The 25451-nt window shown below is 46.2% G+C and overlaps 1 protein-coding gene across 1 annotated transcript; it reads right to left on the bottom strand.

The window, feature by feature from the left end:
• Positions 1-469: 469 nt before the first annotated feature.
• On the bottom strand, positions 470-9300 carry FBXO39 (F-box protein 39). Its single transcript, XM_036896202.2, has 4 exons — positions 9190-9300; positions 2492-3597; positions 1568-1744; positions 470-1256 (listed from the first exon to the last, which is right to left on the bottom strand). The coding sequence occupies exons 2-4, from the start codon at positions 3515-3517 to the stop codon at positions 1128-1130; spliced, it is 1332 nt and encodes a 443-aa protein (XP_036752097.1). The 5' UTR covers positions 3518-3597; positions 9190-9300; the 3' UTR covers positions 470-1127.
• Between the last annotated feature and the right edge of the window lie 16151 nt (positions 9301-25451).

The following is a 25451-nucleotide window of genomic DNA, read 5'->3' as shown; positions in this document are numbered from 1 at the left end:
ACCTAAGCATAAATATGGATACAGCATACAAAAGGCAAGACAAAATCTGAAATGAGACATTTGTCAAAAGTATTGAGATTTTATTAATGTGTTGAAAACCCCTATATCCAACTATATGCACGAGAATCTCAAAAGACCAGAAGCAATACATATCTATCGCATGGGTGCAGGAATCTGTAATTACTCCCTGTTTAAAACCCACTAGAGTTCAGGGAAAGCATAAAAAGGGAAATAAAAGCCACCCATAATTCTACCACCCAGAGGTAACTGTTAACATTTTTGGTATATCTCTTCTATGCTTTCTAAAAGAAAACCCATATATGTGTTTTTCAGGATTGACATCACACTAAATACACAATTTTATGTCCTGCTTTTCTCACTTAACATTGCATTAGGAGTACCCCCCTGACATTACAAATTCTTTGTTAAGTGTGAGTGTAACAGCCACTTCCGATTCAGCCCCACTGAGTGTTCACAGCAGGGTGGACACGATGCTACCGGGATGGGAAGATAGAAGAGACAACGGTAAAGCAGACGCTGGGGACCTGGGTCCACACCACCTGTAAGTCTGGGGCTGAGTTCTGTCTGTGGGAGGGAGTTCAGCTCTGAGCAGGCTCCTTCTAAAAGTGGGCATTTCCCTGTTCCTTGGAGGACATGCTGGTGCATTTCTATTCATCCGAGATCAGGCAGTGTCCTGAAACTGACATGAAGGTCAGCCAGGACAGGAAGCATTTCTGAACTGATGTCAGGAAAAAAACTCAGTTCTATTTGCTCCCTGACTAGTCCCGCCTTTTCCAGAGCACTGGTGAGCAGGAGTCAGGAGTGCAACACTGCTCTGAGTGGCTTTGGGCTCTTAGCTCTATGGCTGAGTGTGGGCATCAAAAAACAAAACCAAATGACAAAACCAGAAAGAGCCTCTGCATCGTTGGTAAAGATTGCACTTTAAGGCCACCTGGTACCTTCACATCACCAGCGGTCCCAGCCTTTGCTGGGGTGTTCATGTGGGTGTGGACTGGCAACAAGGAGAGGGAGAAGCAAGAGGGGTGTGGGAGGGGACGTCCCAAGTGTCTTCTGTGAGAACTGAGTTGTCAGGTTTGAAGTGCTGGCTGCCTCCTGGAAGGCGCTCACTACATCATGGGGTACACGGTGACAAAATAGTTAAGCTCTGAATCGATCAGCTTTCTGTACCTCCTGTAAATTTCCCTCAGCATCCTGTCCTCTTCATCTGTCTCATATCTGTTTGTATAAATTCTCACCTGTGCCAAGAGAGAAGCGCACCCACGTGCACACACCATGACTGCACCATTTGGGTACTGAAAACAACCCAGTTGAGGTACACATACAGTTGTTGACATAATCAGGAAAAGCTTGAACCCAACTACCAAGGGAGAAAGCTCCAGATTCCCCTCTGAAATTGATTTCCAATGGACGGACAGGCAGATGGGTGTCCCCCACTCCTTGCCTCAGCTCTGACCTTTGTCCAGAAGACCTATAGCTGGACATCTCCCGCCCTGTGGCTGGACACCTGCACTCTATCCCCATGGAGCCAGCTGCACGGGACTCTTACCTTGAGCGTGTGCAGGGCACATTGGCCTTTCCTCTGACTCTTCAGGATCCTCTCCACGAACTTAACATCAAGGAAAGCCCAGATTTTTAAGTAAAACAACTTCTTGCAGGATAAGATGAGGAGGTACAGCTCCTCGTCCAGTGATTCATGGTTGTTGTTGAACTCAAAAGTTAATTTCTAGAAAAGCAGCAAAGGGGAAGCCGTGGGCAGACAGGCTGGGGCTGGCTGGATCATTTCAACATTTCCATGACCTGGCTTGGGGCCTGATAAGAATGGTGGGCCTTCCATAAGAAGACACTGGACATATAGGTCTCAGAGGAGAAAGAGATTTGGGAATGAAGGTAATCTCATTCAAATTTGCAAAACTTGGAGCCTGGAGCCAATATACTTGCAGTCAGAGACCAAAGTGCTAGCCCTAGCCCTGCAGTGGACAGGTGGGGTGACAAATTCAAGCACATAGAAGGAGAATAATGGCTTCTGCTGACCTACTATACTTCAGGGCTAGTAGCACTTGGTAGAACCTCACTGGTAGTGGTATTTATATCGTTAGTATCAGTTGTCACAACTTCTGTGAGGTCCTTAGGGACAAATGACCCTGATTTTGAAGATGGGAAGCTGCCAGATTAGAGAATAGCCCACACCTCTGAGCTTTTCGGTGACTTAGGTCAGATTTAGCTTTTTGTCTGGTTTCCCACAGGCTGCTGCCACCCTGTGGGAAAGTGGGAAGGGGAGGCACACCTGCTATCACCCAAAGAGCCACCTTCTTGCTCAGGCCTTGCAGTGTGAGCAGGGGATGTAGTTGGGTAACACCTCCCAGAACTCTAACTTGAGACTGAATGAGTGTGGGCAGCCCCTTCCTCTGGGGAAGCCTGACCGAGAGGCAGTCACTCCCTGCGATTCCCCCGGCCCTACGGTCATACCTACCTTCAGAGTGTGCCGGAAGGTGGGCAGGAGATCCAGCAGAGTGGGCTTCATCGACCAGTCTGGGTCACTGAAATAGCAGCTTCTCAGACTTATGCTCCTGACAGGGATCTCCTGCAAGAGGATCCTGGCCAAGTGCTCATACTTCATGACCCACTCAAAGAAGAAGTTCACCTTCAGGTTAGTGGTGTGCCTGGCCAGCTTGGCCCAGGACATGCCCCAGATGACCTGCCTGTGGGGGTCATGAATGTGGCATTTAATGTACATGTTTCTGAGGGTACTGGCATTGTTCTCACTCAAGTTGTCCAGCAGCTCATCGGAGATGCAGTTGTAGTTGAGGGTCAGGGACACCAGGCCATGGAACATGGCCATGGTCCTATTGAACTGGGGGCTGCCGTAGACAGCGAGGTGGTGGCTGAAGAAGTCCTCGATGTTGAGTTCTGACACCACACTTCTGCTCCTTAGAGAGCTCAGGGAGTTGAGCACATGGCAGCCTTGCTCCAAGGTCAGCCTGGCCCCTTTCAGGTTGAGATAATCCAGGTGTTTGCCCATTTTCTTTAAGAAGAAGCTTAAGCTTTTGATGAATGACCTCCTTACACTGTTTCTCCAGACCAGACGGTCCAGCTCCAGGTGCTGAATGGAGAGAGATTTCAGACCCTCATTACGCTTGCCCAGGCATGAGAGAAGGCCTCGCATGGTGATCTGGAACTTCTTCGTCAAGAAAATATTGTAAGGATGCAAGAATTTGATCTCCAGATGCTCCAGATAATGGCCAAATTTCTTAACATACCAAACAGCAGACTCGTATTCGGATGCATGCACCTTGGAGGGCCTCCCGCTGAACGTGATGGTCCTGTATCGCCAGAGCTCAGCTGAATACATCATCTGGTTCCACTTTCTGCAGACAAGGGCTGCGCTGGACCTGTCCCTGTCTCCCAGCCACCAGAAAATACGACACAGGCATACATCGGGCAGAGCGGCCCAGTAGCTCTGATCTGGGGGTTGGAGCAGTTGGCTTTCTTCATCCATCAAGGAACCGGGATGTCCAGTGAAGCTGTGCAGTAGGCAGGGCTTCCAAAAATGGGGGATGAAAGCCAATCACTTGTTTTCTGTGGGGAGTAAAAAGGAAAAACCATTAGCTGCCAAACGGAAATTAAACCCAATTAAACAAATTTGCCCTGTGGCCACAGGTGTAGCAGGTGCCGTGGTTAATAAGATCACCATGCAGTGCACACCTGCGAGGAGTCCCAGCCCACCCCCAACACAGTGGGAGACATGCAAAGGTTGGGGCATGTTCATGGCACAAATGGGAAGATGAAGTCTGTCTGGAAAAGGAGGAAGTAGAGAGGGCTGCTCAGAGGAAGTGGCATCTGAGCAAGGTTTTGCAGGGTGAGTGGGATTCGTAGAGCAGACCAGGTAGGCGTAGTGGTGGGAGAAGAGGAAGTGATGTATTCCAGGCAGAGAAAACAAGATGAGCGAAGCCACAGAACGGTGATGGTAAGTGCTATCTTCACTGTCAGGGAGCTAAACATTTGGAGCGATGTAACTGGAACTGGAGCTGGGGCAGTGGGTGGTGCTGCGCCAAGGGCCCTGAATGATGTGATGAAGGCCGTGTCCCAAAGCCCGGGGAGTCCCACTGTCCCCCTTCCCAGGACTTTGGGATGTCAGGATGATGGGCCCCCTTGCCAGGTTGAGAACCACTGTCCACATTGAGCTGCGTTGATGGAGGCTGTGCTCATGTTCAAAAGGCACAGCAGCAGCACAGAAGGGTGGGGAACCTCTGCTGAGGTCACAGGGGCCCAGGGAAGGTCAGTGGGTCACTCGTCTGGAAGTGCTATGCTAAGTCTTGAGGTACAGAAAGGCCACTCCAGGGGAGGGGAGGAAGGATGGTCTGCAGCCGAGTCCAGCCTGGAAGCCCAGGACTAGGGTGGCGTTACAGTGGGAATGGGGTGGGTGTGGGAGTTCTTAGGAGGACATGATTTGAGAACTGGAGAATGTAGAATTGGGAGTACTAGAGGGTCTCTGACTTGGCTGTTGGATTGTACGTGGTCCCCCCAGCCAAGATAGGGAGGTCCAGGGGGTGCTGGGTGAAGGCCTGCCTGATACACTGAGCCCTCAGACTTCTTACAGCCATCTGCTAAAATCTTCATGCCTTTTTGCTTTCAGTGTTTCCCCTGCCTGAAAACTGCCCTTTTCCCCTTTACCTCTCCCTAACCTCTACTCTTCAAGGGTCAAGCCCTGCCACTCCATAAAGCTTTTATTGGCTACTTTACCAAGTGGCCCCAGATTACTGGTCATGGCTCATAAAAACCCAGCCATGGAAGATATCTGAGAATTGATTTCTTTATGGAAATTGAGGCCCAGAGAGGTGAAAGGGCTGGCCTATGATCACACAGCAAGTTAGTAACAGGGCGCAGACTAGAACCTGGCTTCCTGACTCTTTCTCTTGTACTTTTCCTCTACCTGCACAGGTGGTAAGCCTCAGGGGCTGAGGGACAAGTTAATCATATTTCCCAATTCAGGACAGATGTTCGTCTGGGAACGACCTCTCTTTGGTTGTATTTATTCATTTATTTCCTTTGACCTCTATGTCCCACTCCTTTGCCCCCCACCATAGGCAGCGCCTTTGTCCACACCACCCCATGTACTTCCCCTGACTGCCTGCAGGACAATTTGGTTCCTGTCTCTGGCTGGCGTTCCCATGTCCAGAGCCAGACAGATTTCCACATGGGATCTGGCAGCAGCCTGCCGCCAGCAGGGACGCAGGGCTCTGGTGGCTTCCCATAGTTGCCTCTGTCTTTCCCCTCATGCTAGTGTCCTTCCCATAGTTGGACCTTCATCCAAGCCTTTCCCTTCCATGGGACCCACACAGCCCTTGAGACCAGGGACAACCTTATTCTTCTTTTGAATCCGTACTTAAAGATTTAACAAAGGAAGAATTAGGGCTGTCTTTTCAGTTAGAGGCCTCCCACAGTACTTAGCATGGAGCCAGACGCTTGGAGAAAAAAACAGTTCGGAAGCTAAACAAAACCCTTTGTCCCAGCAAAGTCACTGGTCTGAATGCTCAGACAGGTCAGGTAGGTTGGGGTTGGGAGAACATACTCGGTGGGCTCGGAGAGTTGCTGCAAGTAATCCGAGTCACGTGTCATTACTGGTCGCACCGTCCGCTCCCCTGAGACTCCCCACCAGTCAGTGGCAGGCTGTGTAGCTCGGTGGGCTGCATCTGTGTTCTGCCGTTGCTATGTGTGACCTTAGGAGATTTAATTAATTTATTCATCTTACTGTCCACATCTGTAAATAGGGGTGTTGATAGTACCTTTCCCCTAATATTGGGAGGACTAAATAAGCTGATATATGGAAAGTATCAGAACAGTGCCTGGCACAGTCAGTGCTATACAGATACAAGTGTTTGCCGCCATCAGGAAGTTGGTGCCGAGGTACTTCTGCAACATCCCTGTATGGAAGGTCTGAACACATTCATTTGGGAAACAGAGGTGTTTGGGAGGTTAAGACAGTCCCAGGGAACTCAAATAATGTGTGGGGAGGTGGGATTCGAACCCACGCTGTTTCTCAAACCAGGGTTGGCACACCGTATCACAAAGCGGCCAAACTCAGAATGTCCATCACCCGGGGCTGGGGAGGTGACTGGGAAGCTCTTGTCGCCAAGGACGCCTGCTTGCAGGAAGAGAACGCGGGGAGAACGGTCCACCCCGGTCTGCGCGCGCCTTCGGGTGTCCGGGGCCCACCCGCCCACCCGCCCGTCCCGGCCTGCCAGTTACCCGCTTGCAGCAACCCGCTCGGGATGCGCCCTTTCGGGCCGCAGGGGCCCTGGGCGCGCCTGCCTGCTCCGCCCCAACGCTGACTCTGCAAGCGCCCAGGGTGGCGCGCTGCCCTGGCGGCTGCTGCAGACCGAACAGCGGGTCGCCTTTGTGACGTGCCGCCCCACCTTCAGGGCTGAGCTGGGCGCAGGGGCCCAACCCCGGAGGCCCGGGTCAGGCCTCGTGCGTGTAGGGCTCAAGGTAGCCGAGGGCGCCTGTCCAGCAAGGCGCTCTGGCCCGGGAGGCGGGGACAGGCCCGCCGAGTCCGCCACCTTTGCCGTCCTGACCCAGCCCCGGGTCCAGTCGAGGTCTCCTCCTTCGGAAGCCGCCGCTGCGCGCTCGGCCACCGCTTCCACCCTCTCCAAACTACACAGGGTCCCCAAGGAAAGCCCTGAGCAGAGCCGACTTATCCGATGTGATAGAATTTGGGAACTGTCACACCTGTCCAGTTTCGGGAGTGAGAGACACACCTGGCCCACCCATTTTCCTTGTCCCTTCCCTCCAGGGGCCGCTACCCGAACGGGTCTCCGCAAGAGCCAAGCAGAAAAGCAGGGGTGGCCTCTTGGCCGGCAGACAGGCTGCGTCTCTGCGCTTCTCCCCGCCCCTCTCCCTGCCGACGGCCTTCAAGTGCACCCCTGTTCCCTCACCTGGCCCTTGTCTACGTTGCAGCCTTCCTCCCGCACCCCCCTTCCATTTCTCTTTTCTGCCTTTACCCCTTCCCTGGGTGCTGCCTCATCCTGCTGTCCTGGCTGCCGCCATCCCTCACCCCAGAACACCAGTGAGGAATGTAAGGAAAGGCGAATGGAAGCTTTCAGGGAGGGTGCTTTTGTTCTTCAGAGACAAAGCTGGGTGTCTAGGCTGTGGGGCCTAGATTTTTGATCAGAATTCTCAGGTGGAAAAGCTGGAGCCCTTTCTTCTGGTTCTCTGTAGCTCTTGGGCAAACCAATATCTCTGTTCAAAAGAAGGATGATAGTTAAAATCCAAGTCTTTTCTTTTAAAAGAAAGAAACCCAAAGAATAAAACCCATCTCTTTTCACAAGTAAAGACTGCACAGAAAGTAAGCTTGAAAACCAGTGTAAAAACAAAGTCTTCCAAATCTGTACCTTTTCTTTCCCAAATCTAGCTGGAATTTCTCACTTGCTTTCCTTCTAAGGAAGCTAACTGCCGGCATTTCTCCTAAAGAAACAGATAATTTATAAGTTTGATGTGTGTAAAGTAGGAAGTGTTAGTTGCCCTGGACTTTGCTGTTCCCAGTTCCCAGAGCCTGAAATCCCGGACTACAGATGGCATAGAAAACGCATGGAGCCCAGTCCAGCTTGGAACAATGTTTAATAGAGGCCTGTCATCATCAGGTGGTGCATGGACTCTTATGCCGCCATTAAAAAAATGAGCCGCATCATTTGACTTGGAGGGATATCCTTGGGTATTGCTGAATCATAACAGTAAGATGCAAAGAAATGTGTATAATCAAACTCCAAATGTGTATGTTTGTATGTATTTGTGTAATAGGGTTGTCAAATAAAATCCAGGATGCCCAGTTACGTTGTAATTTCAGAGAAACAAACAATATGTTTTTTAGTTGAAGTATGTCCCATGCAATTATTTTGTAATTAGTTTTGACCCAAGTAATATATTTTTATCTGCTAAATCTGGCAACCCTATTATATAAGCATGGAGAAAGTGTGGAAGGAAGCCACAAATTGTGAGAGACAAGGGCATATGGCACTAATAACACCCCAAGCAAGTATGAAATTCATCCATCTTTGTAAATTACATGCTCGTATGCATATAAAGATGCCTCAAGCAATTAGAAAAAAAAGATTTAGGTCTGTATTTTTGTGGAAAGTGTACACCATATATTAAATGAAAAAAGGCACATGGCAGAGTAATGAGTATAGTAAGACAAAAAAAAAGCATTTAAAACCACATGTATGCTTGTTCAGGTTTGTGTGAGCAAAGGTAAAGCTTTGAAAGGATGCCCACCAGGCTACTGAAGTTGGTAGCTCAAGGCCTGCTACTGGGGACGCAGTGGGGGAGGATTAGCTTTGTTTTCATGTGTCTTTGCACTACTTTATGTCCGCTGGTTACAACAAAATCTAGTCTTTCATATTTTGAAAAACATCAAATAATGATAGCTTTCTTTTTAAAAAAAAGAGAGGCATCCAGTTTGGAGTTTACGAGTGTAAGCTTTGGAACTATACACGTAAGGATTCCAGGCTGGATTCTTCCACTCTGTAATTGCATAATCTGGGGAAGCTACTTGACTTCTCTGTCTGGTTTCCTAGGGATAAAATCTGTAAAAGAGGGGTAAAATGCCTGCCTATTGTTTATAATGAAGATCAACCATTTGAAAAGGGCTTTGAGTTGTCACTGGCACTTAATGGTTGACTACTGCTGATGCTAATTCTTATTATTACTAGAAAATAATTAGGATGTACTAATACTCAGGATATTAAGGGAAATGGCTGCAAACCCTCATCTGCCAGAGGCAAGCCACTAGCTGACTTAGGATCTTGACCAACATTCTTCTGATATCTGGGTCTCAGTTGCCCTATCTGCACCCTGAGAGAGCTAGGCTGGATGCCCTTTGCTTCATTTATTAATTCAACGCTCTTGGGACACTTGCTGTGTGAGTGTATCAGTCCCTGGGCTGGGAGCTGGAGATGCAGAGTTGAAAGATATGGCTCCGCCTTCAAAGGCAGCCCAGTCTGTGGGAGATCATGCAAATAAACCAGGTGGTAAGGGCTAGGAGACAGTGCATTTGGGCATACAGAGAGGTGAGGATAGGAAAGGGCCTTTCCAGCAGCAATCCTACAGGTCTTGGATGTCATTAAACACTGCCCAGATGGTTCACGGCCAGGGGAGAGAACAGAGGCTGGGTACCTGATGTTGATTTAGGATGGGCAGGGGAAGTAGGGTACCACACTGAGAGCATCTCCTCAGAATGTTGTAGGCTGCCTCATCTTCTCCAGGGGAGGTGACCCTGGGCTTGTGCTCTCACTTCAAGGACAGATCCATGGTTTTGTTTGTGCCTCTTGATGCTTGCTTTGTTGAGTTTTCAGAAAGAAGAGGAAATCTGTGTCTATTTTTTGTGTTTGGATGGACATCTTTGCTGTGGAAGTTTGATCCTTAGCAGCTTGACTTGGAAGGGATAGAGGAGGAATTCTCGGCTTTCCAGTTGGCAAATATTTCTTAGACTTTGAGATAGTATAACATTCATCCTGTAATTGTGAGTAATACATCAAATTGAAAAAATGGCTTTAGTTTTAATGGTTGGACAATATAGTAGACTAGGTAACCTGAATGCTTCCCCCTGTGAACTTAGAAATGTTGGATAAAGTATGACAAACATGCATTTATGTTGACAGTTGACTTTGCAAGAAAGAAAGAAAGACCCATGCTCCAGGAATGAACTGCTGACCTGTTAAGTACACGAGCTGACACTTTGGGAGGAGATGTGAGGTCGGTCCTGTAACTAAGGGCTTGGATGAGAGGAAAGTCCCAACTGTACAAGGTGGGGAACAGGAACAAGATTCCCCTCACTTCTGTAAAGCTGGGAACCTTGAAGGCTGAATTATAGTGGCTAAGAGAAAAGAACCAGCTAATCAGGAACGGAAAGTGACAATGAAACTCATCTATCTTGGGTTGGAATTTGAGTGTGGGGAAGAAAAACTCATGCTCCTGAAAATTCAAAATCACAGGCTCATGATATTCTTGTATTTGGGGTTCAGACTTACATTAACCTCATGGTCTGGGACTACCTAAGCAGAAGAATTAACATAAAAAATTGGTAAGTCTGGCAGAAGCAATCACAAAAGCCTTCTGGAGGGTACATAACCTCAAACTAGGTCATACAAGATTCTTACAGGTAGGGTCCCACCCAATAGAAACTCACAGTTCAAACTTAAAAGGAAAAAATCTTTCTTGAGTAAGAGTTATAGATACAACCAATAGCAGGATTAGTTTCAAGAAGTTCAAATGGTAGAACTATAGGATAGATGCTGTAAAATTAATTAGAAACAAGAGAATGATTAAATATTAAAATAAGAGAAAGGATTAAGATCTTATGAAAAAGGACTTTGAAGGAGCAACAAGTAGAATATTTTAATGGGTGGGCCAAAACCAGCAGATTAGATGTGTCCAAGAAAGAATGAATAAACATGAAGGTAGAGTTGAGGAAGTTACCCAGAATATAGAAGAGGGAAATAGAAAATGTGAAATGTTAAGAGACATGAAGCTAGAACAAGGCCTAATATACATCCAATATATTCCACAGAAAGACTTGGGAGAACATGGGAAAGTTAGGGAGAGTTAGGGATACCAAGAGATTAAAGCTGAGAAATTTCAGAACTGATTAAGGACATAAATCATTAGATTCAGGCAGAAAAATCCTGAGGAAAAGAGAGAGAAAGAAAGAAACACATTTGAGCATATTGTTCTGAGCAGGATGAACAAAAATAAACCCCCCTCTTTTGATTTGAGGCCTTTGAGAGTTTGAGACTGTTGCATGTGGGTGCAGCTTACAGATACAACGCAGTGAAACCACAGGAAATGGGAGGCAAGGAGAATTTTGAAATCAACCAATAAGAAAGGTGCTATGCAAAGGAATGTCCACTACACAGAAAGCATACCTATCAACAGCAGTCACAGAGGTAGTAAGATGGTGCAATAATCTTCAAAATGTTAAGAGAAAACTGTTAACCTAGAATTTGATAATCAGCTAAACTACCATTCGAGAATAGAGAAAAAAGAAGTATATGTTTAGGCAACTAAAGACTTACCAGTCATAGGTTCTTGCTGCAGAAACTACTGAGAAACCTATTTCAGGAAAGAAGAAATCTTACCCAGGAGGAAAGCTTGGGACTCAAGAAAGAATGGGAGCAAAGAAAAGGGCAAATGTGAGATAATATCTGAAGAAGCATGAATTGCATAAAGCAACACTATTAATGACTAAAGACGGGTTATGTGAAAACAAGGTGGAACTAATGCACAATATAGTGATTATAGCCAATAATACTGTATTACAGACTTTAAAGTGGCTAAGACTAAATCTTAACTGTTCTTAGTTAAGACTAAATCTTAACTGTTTTACAAAAAAGAAATGGTAAGTATGTGACATGATAAAGCTAATGCTATGGTATATATTGCTATATATGTATATATATTACATTGCAATATGTAAATGTATCAAATATGTACACCTTAAACTTACATGGTGTTATATGTCAATTATATATCAATTAAAAATATTGTAATGAACAGCAAAAAGAAAGAAAATTTCCTCAATCCAATAGAAGGCAAGAGAGGAAAAAGAAACAGCAGTAGTAATGAGCAAGCATAGCAAATTGAAGGCTCCAAAAAAGGTGGTAAAAAAGCGTCTTATTGCTAATATTGTTGGGAGTGATAAAGGCACTGTAGTTAAGTAAGAAAATGACTATTTTTAAGATGTGTATTAAAGAATGATGGGTGAAATGACAGGATATCTTGGATTTGCTTTAAAATACTTCAGGAGTAAACAAAAAAGGAAAAACAACAAAAGGGTAGATAAAGAAAATATTGAAAATGTTTGGTTATTGTATCTGGTGATTAATACATAGGGTTTTTTTATATTAGCTCTCTACTTTCGTATTTGAAAAATTTTGTAATACCATTAACAATTTTAAGGTAGTAGATAGACTCTATAGCTGTCCAAGCTGTCATTTCCAGACAATACAGGACTGAAAAATTAGCCTCTCTTGCTTTCTTTCTCAAGAAACTATTCAAAGATATGCTCTACGAAAGAAGGAGTAAACCAGAAAGAGAAAGACCTGAACCTGAAATTTGGGGAACAGAACTCCCAACCCTGGAGAGAGTGGACAAAATTTCCAGAATGACAGCTACTCATCAGGCCTGGGGAGCAACATGCCCCATAATGAAATGAATAGATTACCTGATGTGTTTGATTGTACCAAGATCAGGGGTCATTTTCAGATCTGGAAGAAAGTTTTAGGGATAATTTAGTGATTGATATATAGAAATTGAAGCAAATGAAAAATTAAAGCAATTATTAACTCCAGGAAAAACAAAAAGCTGCAGAAGAAAGCAAATGTAATTGCAATTTGTGTGGTATAGCCATTTATAATATTTACATTCTCTTTATAATGTAACACTGAATATTGATTGAACCACAATGGATGATATCAATAAATCGGGAGGATGGAGAACAGAACCTTGGAAGCATGTGTAGGATAGATGGCATAAGAAAGTGAAATCCATATCCCCAAATCCTTATGATAGTATATAAAATTTAGGAAAAAAGAATTGCAGTATAGGATGATGCTTGAAAAATATGGATCTAAGTATCAGAAGAAACAGCTAAACGTGGACTTTGTGTCTGGAGAGTAGTTAGCATAAAGGGGAGCAATGGGCTTGTTTAACTGGAGTGGAGACAATTAACAAGGGCCATAAGAAGTAAATTATGTAAGTGTATAGGTGTCTTGGTTATCAGTCTGGGTGTTTTGATGGGGAGTAGTCAGTTACCCTCTCATTTTTGTGCTCACCACATATCTCTGATTCAAACTCAAGATACTTGTGTGACAGAATAAGCAAGCCCTTCTGACCAGCACCTGGGGAACAGGAGGCCCTGTACCCCTTTGTTAAGCTAGTTCTCAGTTGTTCTCCAACTTGGGGGAGAAAGGATAGGGCAGGTGGAAATCCTGTCCCTCTCTCTGCTCCCATGTTGGCTGCTTTGCTGTAAAGGAGACTCACACTTGACTCTCACCTCATGAAACTCCAGGCAGTCCTCTGGCATGACCTGCTGTCTCTTTGCACACTGCACCTAGACAGAAAAATGTGGATCCCAGCACCTGCAGCCTTCTGTGACATCTGCCTGGGCTCATGAAGTTTAAGTTTGGGTCTGTGAGCTCCTTGGGCAGGGATCAGGCATGGTTACCTGGGTAGCCCTGTAGCCCCAGCTTCTTTATTAAAAATCAAGAAGTGCTGGTGGGACCCATTGAGTTGAAACAGATGTCTGAGCTTGGGCATCTCCAGAAAGACACACAAGGGGCCCACAGGGGTTGACATGAAGAAGCAAGAAAGGAAAGTCAGCCATTAACTGACCTTAGCCTTGACTGTCTCCTGGAGCTTTCCTTTCCTGCTTTCCATCTTCACAAATCTCAAAAGAACATTCAACCTTTCCTGAACAGGGACGCCTTGCCTTGGCTGAACCCATAAGCCTGTAGGGAAAGGGCTACAAAGAGTAAATCAGACATAGGCTCCGTTTAGCATGAAAAAGGCAGAAAGAGTTAGTTTCCACTTCACAGCATCTGGCAGGGGCCACATGACTTGCACATGGCAGCCCGGCCAGCTGCTGCAGTGAGGACAGACTCCAACTCAGCCCGGTGCTCCCAGCTCTGTCCCTCCTTTGCTCCCCACCTGCCAGCTCTCTCTGTGCTCAGCCACCTTTGCCTGCAGGAAGGGGTTCTCACACCTGGAGCAGACGACAAGAGGGGGCAGCTGGGCAGAGGGCACATTTTTTTGGCTGCAGGATCAAACGTGAAGAAAATATTTCATGGTATAATACATGGAAGCATATTTCGCCCCCAGGGCTACTGGATTATGATCTTTCAAGGCCTCCAGCACCGAAATTATGAAGATGACTACCTGTTCCCTTTCCTCATGTTGGTCCCAAATCAGAACAATGCAAAATCGTAAAGTAAGTGAGAAGCTGCTCTAGACAGGGTGAGTGGGGTGGGCGAGAAGGAGCCGGAGGAGAGATTACCACTGCTGGGGGAGATGGACAGGCTTATTATCTTGGTTATGGTGATGGTTTCATGGGTATAAACATGTGTCACACATGTCAAATGTGCACGTTAGAAATGTCCCACAAATGCAGTTTATTCTATGTTAATGATATCTCAGTATAGCTGTTTTGAAACGGAAATAATGATCTTTCAAATATTTTGTCCTACTTCAAGTGCTCCCCTGCTCAGCCCACAGCTGATTGGGAATCCAGGCCTGCCAAGCCCATGCTTCCTGCAGGGGTAATGCCTGCTTCCAGAAGCTCCACAGCAAGAGCTCCCCAAAACCTGCAGAGGGCCGTCCACTTACCGCCCACCTCCAGGCTCACCCGTGCAACCCACAGAGATGCCCCGAGTCCCTTCTTGGAGACCCCAAAGAATGCAAGCGTCTGAGCTTCCCAGTTCTGGAGCAGCATTTAACTCTCCTTCACACCAAGGAATGCCCCCTTTCGCTTCAATCAGCTCGTGCTTGTGGCACCTCGGGGGCAGGGAACGCAGGGGCTGCAGCCCTGGAAGCCCGAATGATGACGAGAGTTGCAAGCCCAAGTCCCTGCCCACGGGATGCGGCCAGAGAGCAGGACCAGCGCCTCACTCCTCTGGCTGGAACCGACTCCTGGCTTCAGCGCGGCCGCAGAGAACACATGGGCAGCGTCACCTCCCCTCTCTCCATTCCTGCCAGTCTGCCGGCTCGGCCCCTTTCCCCTCCGCTCCACCTGCCCTGTCACCTCAGCTTTTCTTCCCGAGCTGGTTCAGACACCAGAGAGTCAGCTGGTCCGTCTGGAGCAAAGCTCTCTGGGGAGGATCCACCCTGGTCCCAGCCTCAGGTGGGGAGGTGGAAGGGGAGGGGAGGTCCTGGCCCCTGCTCCGTCCCAGTACCCACTCAGAGCTCCCTCAAGGTGAGGCTGGGGGGCCCTGGAGCGTCTCCGGGGGCCCCTTTCTTTCAAAGACTGGTGTGAAAACCATATGATTGGAATTCCAGCTTAGGATCCAAGGTCTGAGAAGTGTGGCCTGCCCAAGCAGGGACAATTAGGCTGGCTATTTGCTTTAGGACTGTCTGAGACAATCCGAAACGTCTCGGGGGAGAGGGGTGAGTTCAGCGATGTTCATGCTGCCTGCCTATCGTCATCTCTGAGATCTACTGAGTCTCAGCCTGCCTACCCTGGGGGCCCCAGTACCCACGCTGTCCCTCCTCACATCGCTTATACGTTTATACGCACGGCCCCTTTTTGCCTCACTTGGGAAACACGATTATCCTGTCTGCGCCTCTCACCAGCTAGCCCCAGGAGGCCGCTAGAGACAGCAATTTCTTACCCTTTCCTGCAGAACTGCAGTTCTCCTTCCATGTTATGGTCTCTGGAGTCGTCCTGTGAGTTTCGGCTCTTGCAGACACAGAAACAAAACTGAGTGTTTGGCAACCCTGCCCACAGCTCCAGGGAGGGGGTAGTTTCCAGAACTTCCAGGCCAGGGCTGCCCCACGGTTCCTGTGGTGGGCGCTCCCAGGAAGCCCCTCAGCAGCAGGAGCAGCCCAGCCTGTCCCTGCCCCCTCCTTGGGTCTGTGCTGTCACCCTGAGCATTTCTGTCCCAGAGGGTGGGAGCAAGAGGCAGGCCTGCCTGGGGCAGCAGCCCCTCCCCTCCCTGCATCCAGATCTCCATCCACTTCCACAGTGAGGCTGTTGGAAAATTGCGCTGATAGGCTTGCTCAATGCAAGGTTGCCACCAACTTTCAATTGGTAAAAATTGCCAATTGCATTTTTGCATTTGGCCACCCTCACTGCATCCAGATCTCCATCCACTCCCACAAAACATGGACCTCCGCCTGTTCCCCCTGCTCCTCTTGCGGGTCTTTCCTCTGCAGGAGAGAGATGCTGAACTTGAAGCTGCTCCCTGAGGGCAGCTCCTGGGCTTCCTGCACCCTGATCTCATCCTGGTTGCTCGTGACTTGGAAAACAGGGCCTAGGAGGAACTGGGGAGGCAGGGTGGTGTGTGCCAAGACTGCAGGCGTTGGGGCCACACCACTTGGCAGCTTGGTGACCTAGGACAATCGCCTATCTCCCTGAACTTCTCTTTCCTCATTTGTGAATTATTACAGGCAAGCCTCGTTTAATTGTGCTTTGTTTAATTGCACTTCACACATACTGCATTTTTTACCAATTGAAGGTTGGTGGCAACCTTGCATTGAGCAAGCCTATCAGCGCAATTTTTCCAACAGCTTTGCTCACTTTGTGTCTCTGTGTCACATTTTTGTAATTCTCACAATATTTCCAACTTTTAAATTATCTTTTACGGAGATCTGTGATCAGTGATGATGACTCTCTGAAAGCTCAGATGCTGGTTAGCATTTTTTTAGCAATGAAGTATTTTTTAAGTAAGATATGTACTCTTTTTTAGATGTAATGCTATTGTGCACGTCATAGACCACAGTAGGGTGTACACATAACTTCTGTATGCATGAGGAATCCAAAAAGTTCATTTGACTCACTTTATTGTGATATTCACTTTATTGCAGTGGTCTGGAACTGAACCCATACTATCTCCAACATACCTTGTACAGCAAACACTACTGAAATGCTAACCAGGTGACAGGCAACTGAGGAATCTTCTATTTTCATCAACCCCATCTTCTGATAAAGAAACAGAGGCACAGAGGGGTAAGGGAATGTGCATAGTCAACAGGCACAGAATCAGGCTTTGAGTCCAGGCAAAGTAGCCTCCAGGAATGGTCAGGGGGTCAGGAGATCTGAGTTAGAATCCTGACAGTGCAATTAACCAGCAGCCTAAGTCACCTTAGCCTTTTGGGACTCAGCTGGGGACCTAGGAGACTTGAGTGCAAGTGGTCCCAGAAATTGTGTCCACAAGAGCTTTCGTGCGAGTCTGGGCCTTGTGTAAGCATTTTAGTTTATTTCAACTTTAGGGAGCACACTGTTTATGCAACTTTATAATAGCTGATAATGTTGAGTAGCTTTTCACTAATCCATGAAGAATTTCTTCCTCATGTTCAGAATATCAGAAATCAAAAAGAGATCACTGGGGTGAGCATGGGTAATAAGGACTCAGAGCACTTAGCGTGGGCCTGGCCGTCTCCCGGGGCTCTTGGTGCTGGGTGGGAGGACAGTGGCTTCCAGTCTGGTCCACACATTGGAATCACTTGGGGAACTCGCAGAAAATCACTGATGCCTGCCCATCCCCAGGGCATGTCATTTCACTGGGCCGGCACGTGGCCAGGACTTTGGAGGTTTTGAGAGGCCCCAGGTGATTTTAACGTGCACAGAACTCAGGAGCCATTGGTGCAGGAGGAAAAGGCTGGTTCTGAGATCCCGGGTGAGCACTGCGACTCAAGCCTTGGCCCTTGGCTTTCCCATCTGAAGACTAAGAGGGTGGGGGCAGACAGCTTGAGTCGGGATTCTGGAAGTAGGGATGTATCGTGTGGGGACAGACACTCGGGGCTCATGGAAGAAAGACCAGGGCTGGGTTGCTGCCGAGGAGAGAGCTGGGGTCAGTGGATGGAAGTCCCAGGAGGTCCCAAGCTTCCTCCAGGTCACTTCCTGGACCCTGGGTGAACTGCCAGCGATGGAGGGGACCTGGCCCCAGGAGTGAGGCTTGGGACTGGGGTCTAGGATGCAGTGAGCTCCCAGCTCTAATGTCCCCCTGTGGGTGAGCTTGCAGGAAAGCCCACCTAAGCCTACCTTGCTGACAAGCTCTTCATCTGGGCAGCCCAGGGAATCATGTAGGAAGAGAAAGGAAGAGAAAAGTGTGGTGGCCTGTGGGATGGGGGGCCTTGGGAATGTGGGAACAGGAATTCGGAGGCTGCTTATGGCCCCTCATGCCCACTCAAGAGACCCACTCTAGTGTGTACCCTTCCTGGGGTCTTTAGAGCTTCCCTGGCCCCAGAAACAGCTGTGCTAACAGAAGGACTCCCAGCCATCCTGTTGGGGAAAGGCCCAAAAAGGCCAAGAGAATCTTGGGAAGTCTGCAAGGTGGTGGGAGCAGTCTCTCTGAGAGGAGAATGGGATTAAGGAAAAGGCCCAGGTATGGGCTCCAGCCTCCCAGTAGATGCTGAAATTCAGGTACCGAATGAGAGAAGCATGCTATGATTATAATGATCAAAGACATAGGTGGTAACAGCCAGTGAATGCTTAAACATTTTCTATGCTCCAGGCATTATGTAAGCATTTTACAGGCATTTACCTTTTTCAATCTGCCCAACAGCTGCTGGTGTAAGAATTGCTCTAGAGAAATGAAGGCACAGAGAGGTTATGTACTACGCCCAAGGTCACACAGTGAATAGCAGAGCTGGGATTCAAACCAGGTTGATCTGATTCAGAGGTTTGATAGCTGGTGGGGGACGAGGCACTGGGCCAGGAGGAGTCAGAGAGACCTGGGTTGGCACTGTAATTCCCTTCCTCATCAGCTGGGCAGGTTCCTTAATCCCTTTGACCTTTGCTTCCCACTCCTGGCTATCTGGGGGAGGAGGTCTTGTGCATGTCAATAATAATGAAAAAACCTGATGTTTCACACATGTTGTCTCCTGCTGAGATCCCCAGAATGGGTGGTGGTGGTGGTGGTAGAGATGTAAAAGGGGTGTTCATAGGTGAGACATCCTAGGACAAGAATAAATGTTGGGGGTGTGGGGTTTAGCAGTGGAAGTGGAAATGACCATGAGTTTTCTCACCTACGTCCTCGTTTCCTTCCAAGATATCTCCTTTCTAGACTGTCCCACCCCTGCACCAGCCCTTCCTTATGTATCAGAATTCCACCAAACTGACCAAGTCCTGTTATCACTGATGGAGGACCTCCTTCATCTCTGGTTATAGTTAATTGTTTGTCTGTCACCATAACTCACCGCTACCCAACCACAGATCTGAGATTTAAGTGCTTTGAGATCCATCATTTCTTTCATCAGGCTGTTTCTGATGAATCACCTTCTGCCAGAGGGACCCATGAGCATTGTGCCTAGTAGGCAGTGTAGCGCTGTGCTCTGCGGGAGTGGCCAAGCAAACGCTGTCTGACCTGAACGGATGTGAGGGTGCAGGTCTAAGGTAATTAAAGCAGAAGTTAGAATCTCCCCCACCTCACCCTAGAACCCGACAGCCCTCACAGCAGCAGCAATGGGATTTTCTTTTGATTTCAAAGACAACATAATTGCATAACTAATGCATGAATATGCTTTGTATTGAAAAAGTTAGAATATTTCAAATGAAGCAAAATTTCCTTTTGACTACCGGGCCCCCTCCTGAGTCATCACTATTTTTAACTGGACTATGTAACCAGGCACATTCTGGTTGGCACAAAAGCCTGTCCCCATTCCCACCACGACATGAATCAGTGCTGTGGGCATGTATGATTTCATCATTCTGCCACTAGTCTTTGGCTGGTCACCAAACCCTCCCCAACCCCAATCCCATAAAACTACATGAGAACTGCTCTATTGTGAGCTTAGAATTCCTCTCCAGCACACTGTGGCTGCCCACTTGGCAGCTGTCAGAAGACTCCTTGGGTCAGGCCTGTGGGGTCAGAAGAGGAGAGTAAGGGTGGTCACAGGGTTGTCACAACCCTCAGATGTCATTTGGCCCTGCTGCCCAATGTTACCTGTTACTGGGAGGAGGGAATGGGGAAGGAGAGAAATTCTGGGCTGGATCAGGAAGCAGGAATGATATATGTATACTACATTATTGTTTTGAGGATGAAATGAGAAATTGTGTGTATAAGCTGTGCAAATTTATGGAAGATAGGAGGGAATATTAAAAAAAGATTATTTCCATAGTTGGCTTTGAGAGGGGATCTTAGTTGGGAAAATAAAGGATCACTTTAAAACACTTAAAAACAAAGGATTTTTAAGGGATCACTATGCTAACGAAAATGATGTAACGACAGAAGTATTTCACTTCCCAGACTAAAATTACATGGTGGAACTGTGCACACTTTGGATGGTTGTGTCTTTAGGAGGATCCTGTGGTTGGAGTGGGTCTCAGTCCTAGAAGACATGAGCATTGAGATTGCAGTCTCTTCAAAAACAACATGCTTGGGTGGGAGTTTGTTTTTCAGATCACATGCAATTGCATCAGATGACTAGTCTCTGGATGGAATTCAAGCTTGGGAATAGCTGTGACTGTGTTTGAGGTGGACTCCAGGCCTGGCTGGGCAGCAACGTCAGGGATGCCCAGCTGACTCCTGCTTAGCTGGCATGCAAAGGAGAGGCACCTTGTCTTAAACACATGGGCAGGAAACAGCAGTTCCATGGCATTTTGTCTGCATTTGTGCTCCAAGTACTTTTCCCTTCCCTTCCTTCTGTGAGGTCTGTTTTCATACAATCACAGCTCTTTTTCTTGGTTAAAACACCTCCTCACCCTCCGCTTCCCTCCATCCAATCAGCAATCACAGCTCCCCTCTTTTTCCTAAATGGACATTTCCCCAGCGCCCCAAACGGACAGTTCAAGGTCAGTGTTCAGGTACCTTCTCCCTCTCCCAGATGGCTTCTTAGATCTTAATTGTGGATTGGCCACCTTAGTTGCTGCCAATTCTCATGGGACACAGGAAAATGACCACACATGTCAAATCTTTTGTTGTCACATTTTGGGGGGTTGAAAGGGAAAAGCTTCCAGCCTGAGCATCTTTTACTATCAGGAAAAGAGGTGAACTTACTGCAAATAAGTAAGTTGGTGATGCACAGCCACTGAGACCTCATTTTAGAGAAAAATTAGTGTCTTTTAATTTTTATAAATGGAAGTTTATATTCACATCTTGAATGAAAACATCCTCCTTGTGTTTATGAGTTTCTCTCCACCTTGTCCCCAGTGTCACGTGCTCTTCACTGGCCCGCGCTGGGGCTCCTTGACGTGGGCTGCGGGTCGCACCTGCTCTGAGATCTTACTGTGCCCATATTCACGAGGGCTTGTGGGTAGCTTGAAATTGGCTTGGTGGGAGTATTTATACCACTATAATTTATCAAGTTGAACTTTATAAACAAGATAAATCTCACCCACGGAGGCGAGTGGGGGGGATATGATCCATTTCAGCTGGGGTAGCGGGTGGTTGGATCAGATTGGGTTCATGGCAAGGGGAGACCTGAGGGGGAATGAGTGTGGGTTGGGGGGTGAGGGCGGGGTAAGGCGCAGACTGAAGGTTGGGTACAGGGGAGTGGAACAGCGCACGGCATTTGGGTAGATAGATACTCACCATTTATTTCTTCTGGGTGTAGTGAGCAATTGGAAGGAATGTTCTATTTCTTTTTGCCAGAAAGCAAGAGTTTGGGAAATGCTCTGCATTCATCTTTTAATAGGAGTACTTAGAACACTGACATTTAATGAAATGACTGATATCGTTGAATTTAGGTCTGCCACATTATAGTCACTTTTTCTGTATGTCCCTTGTTTTTTATTCCTTTGTACTCCTTTCTTCCCTTCTTTGGATTGTTTGAATACTTCTTAGAATTCTGTTTTAATTTATCCTTGGCTTTTCAGCTGTGTCTCTAGAGTTGTTGCTCTAGAGATTACTGTGGGAGGCTGAACAATGATGCCCCTTGATTTCTGGGCCCTGATGCCTGGAATCTGTGTTTTGGCAAAAGGGCCTTTGCAGCAGGGATTAAATTAAAGACCTTGAGATAGGGTGTTATCCTGGATTCTGTGGGCTCTGAATATAATCACAAGTATCCTTAAAAGAAGGGAGGCACAGAGAGAGCTGATTAGAGACAGAAGAGGAGGTGATGTGATGACAAAACACAGGGAGGTTTCATACCCTGCTCATCCCACCTGCTCACTCTGCTGCAGCGGCACTGGCCTCCTTGCTGTTCAATGAACTAATTGTGCATGCTGCCACCACACGAGGGCATCACTGCCTGCCATTTGTCCTGACAGCTCCTTTACTTCCTTCAGTGCTTTTCTCATAAGACATCCCGTTCAGGCCTTTCCAGGCCACCCCATAGAACATTTCTGCTCCGTTCCATGGTATTGTATATTCCACTTCCATGCTTTTTTTTTAATCCTCATCATACTATATATTTGATTTATTTTTTCTTTATCTTTTCTCATCTAGACTGTTGCTCCATGGGGAAAAGCATCTTTTTCAGTTTTGTTCACTGCTATATCCCCAGTGACTAGGACATTGCTTGGGACATATTAGGCACTCAACAAAAATTTTCTGAATGAATGCATGCTCTCCTCAGCACCCCATATGCAAGCACCTTTGTCTTTGCCTTTTCCTCTCAGCCAAGTCAGCTCCTCCTCCATTGCTCACAATTGCTTTGTTGTCTCTTTTCTTCTATTTGTACTTGTGTGTTCATATCATTTTGTACCTTAATCTTTTTCTAATGGATTGGAGGAACGCAGAATTAAATGCCTGTGTTCAGTTCACCATATTTAGCCATAAATCCAAGATATTCATCCCATTTCCACCTTTCACACAGTCTGTTCCTTAGCTTCTTTGAGAAGCATTTTATTGTCCTAATAATTTACGTACTGATTTAACCCAAGTGTTGGTGTACTATATTGAGAAGTTGCCAGGCTGCCACGAGGATGACTGTAGTGACGCTCATTGATTGCCAGGTGGGAAATGTCATTAGGAGGATGAACTCTGCCATCTTTCCTCCTGGGGACACTTCCACGTGGGGGTGCTGACAGGAAAAACAAGTAAGGTGATTCGTTTAAGACCCACATTGACTTATTTTACCTTGACAGTAGCCTAGCTGGCAGAAAGAAACTCCAGATGGTCAGTGTAATCAGGGAATTCCAGGGCGAGCACCTGGGAAAACACCCACATTTATACACAATCCAAAACCCCCACCCCGTCTCCTTCCTCCACCCATATTTCCAGGGCTGCTCTGTACAATTCCCAGGGCAGATGTAAAGTACCACATACACATGCCAATTTCTAAATTAGGTCCATATATCCCTCCTTTTGGGATTGTAATAAAGGAACTCATTTTAGCATGCTAGGGAATCTTCCTTTTTTCTTGCATGATTTTCCTTCTTGATTGTTTTTTGGACAACCACATTCTTGGTGCTGTTCTTTTTGAGTTAAAATTGAGTAAAACTGGATTATTTGCTTACTCACACCTTGTAAATGCCCTCTAGGGCCTTGTTGATATCTTCTCTGCTGGCCTTGTAAATTTTTTGCTAACTTTTTAACCAGAGAACTGACCTTCCAGGTTCCCTTTCTATTTTAAATAAAATGTGATCTTGCTACAAACTTTAAATTTATTGTTGAACTAATCTCCTCAGTTATTTCATATAAATAAAAAATTATGAAAACGTAAAACTACCAGGACAAAAAAACACAAGACTGTCTGGTCACCTACTACTCAGCTTAATAAAGAAAATATTAGAAATAACAGTTGAAGTCTCTTGTGTGCTCCAGTTCTGTTTCCCTGCCTCCTGATATGTAACTGCTTTCCTGAATTTGGAGTTTATTATTCCCATGCATGGCTTTTAAATGTTTACTACCTATGTAAGGACCCCTAAACAATATGTAATACAGTTTTCACATTTGGTTGTATCTTGTATAAGTGGAATTAAAATGTGTATGTATTTCTATAGCTTACTTACCACCCCCAGCCTTGAGTTTTTGAGATTTATCCACATTCAGACAGATAGTTGTGGTTAATTCGTTTTAGTTGCTGAAAGGTTATCTAGTTCTATGGCTGTGCCTGAAGTTGTTAATCCATTCTCTTGTGAGTTAGGATTTAGGATTTTCCATCTTTGGACATTGGAAAAATATCATAATGAAAAATCTTCAAAAGAACGGACATTAATATACTTAGAAAAAATTTTTAGATGATGCTTTCTGAAACAAGAAGAGAATGCTATAAAAAAGACTATTGGTAGAGCAAAAAGGCCCTCTTGGAAATTAAAAATGTAACAGCAGCAATTAAAAAACAACTCAGTAGAGATCTTGGAATTTTAATATATGCACTAGAATAGGACATGATTTTCCATTGTCATGTGATTTAACTATACTAGTGTCAAAACGTCAGAGCTCCAAAGTGAGCTCAGTTGGCTTATGAGAAAACTCTATAAAACCTGATTGACAAAGTCAGTCTATTGGCAAATTAATCATCCAAATCAGTTGCTTTCAGTCAAGAAAAAGTCTGATTTCATTTTTCCAGTTCGAATAGCTATGTTAATTTGCATCCTGTAACCACCATCTCACTTTGGAATTCATATAACTCTTGTAAACCAAGAACATATGACTCAGATAAGTTGATCCTGTTTCCACACACATCACTTAAAAGATGTAAGTGTAATGCCCTGGACTTCATAATATTTATCATGTGAGGTAGGTCATATGTTTTTTTTGTTCATAATTATTAATTTCCTCACCACCTTTGCCACCATTCCCTGTAGACAGAGTACCTTTCCCCGCCTTACTGACTTTGGACTTGGCCATAGGACTTGCTTTGGCTAGTTGACCGTGAGCAGTGTAAGGTATGCTGGAGCTGAGCAGAAGCTTCAGAGATGCTGCAAGACCCCCCGTAGCCCTCTCCTACGCTCTGCCATGAGAACAACATGTCCCTGAAGGTGTCTGCCTCCTCAGCCTGGGTTTGGGGATGAGAGAGCAGGTGAAGCCAACCCACAGTCCAGAATGAGGCGAGTCTGGAGCTTGCTCAGTCTGCTCACAGCCAGAAACAGAGTTGTAAGACCACAGGCTCCCCGCTTACTGGCAGCCTTGGAGTAAATATTTGCTGTTGCAAACCTAACCTATGGGAAGCTGACCAATACTCTCTTTTAATGGCAACACCTAATATCTGAGCAAATCAGGCCCTGACTTTTTAGAAACCAAAGCTTGTTTACAAAAAAACCAGTGTTTCTAAGTTAAAGCATGGAAACACATGACACCTGCTCTTGTGACCAGACGTTGCAGAAGCCTTAGCCATAGAGATATTACATTCCATGCCCAAATATGTGCAAACAGACTCAAATGAAAATGTCCAAAGTCTAAGAAAATCTATTCACCAGCTGCCTTCCTAGGCATATCTTATGCATGTCACAATCTCATCAGTAATACCATTTTCTCTGTTACAATAGCAGTCACAAAATTTGAACTGGGAAGAATTAGATTCATCAGTCTAAAGTATATTATTTATTTACTGCAATTTACAAATGATTTTTTTTATTTTAAGAGAGTTTAACTCATAAGAAGTTGCAAAAATAGTACAAAGAGTTCTCATACATCATTGTTCAGATTGCCTCCATGATAGCATTCCACAGAGTCATAGTGTGCTCTACAAAAAAGGAAATCAACATTGGTACAATACTAGCAGCTCGACTACTGACATTATTTGGATTTAATCACTTTCACTTGCACAATTTGAGTGTGTGTGTGTGTGTGTTGTTCTATGAAATATTAGCATTTGTACAGATTCGTGTGTCCGTTGTT

The sequence above is a fragment of the Manis pentadactyla genome, chromosome 4 (genome assembly GCF_030020395.1).
Source record: "Manis pentadactyla isolate mManPen7 chromosome 4, mManPen7.hap1, whole genome shotgun sequence".
Taxonomy (NCBI): domain Eukaryota; kingdom Metazoa; phylum Chordata; class Mammalia; order Pholidota; family Manidae; genus Manis; species Manis pentadactyla.
Note: the sequence above shows the minus strand (reverse complement) of the source record. Positions and strands in the feature narration are given on the sequence as shown.

Excerpts from the sequence above, each read along its gene's own strand:
- FBXO39 (XM_036896202.2), bottom strand. The coding sequence starts at position 3,517 with ATGGATGAAGAAAGCCAACTGCTCCAACCCCCAGATCAGAGCTACTGG. Across the intron at positions 1,745-2,491 it reads CCTTCCGGCACACTCTGAAG|AAATTAACTTTTGAGTTCAA; the intron begins GTAGGTATGACC and ends CTGCTTTTCTAG. Across the intron at positions 1,257-1,567 it reads GTGCCCTGCACACGCTCAAG|GTGAGAATTTATACAAACAG; the intron begins GTAAGAGTCCCG and ends CTCTTGGCACAG.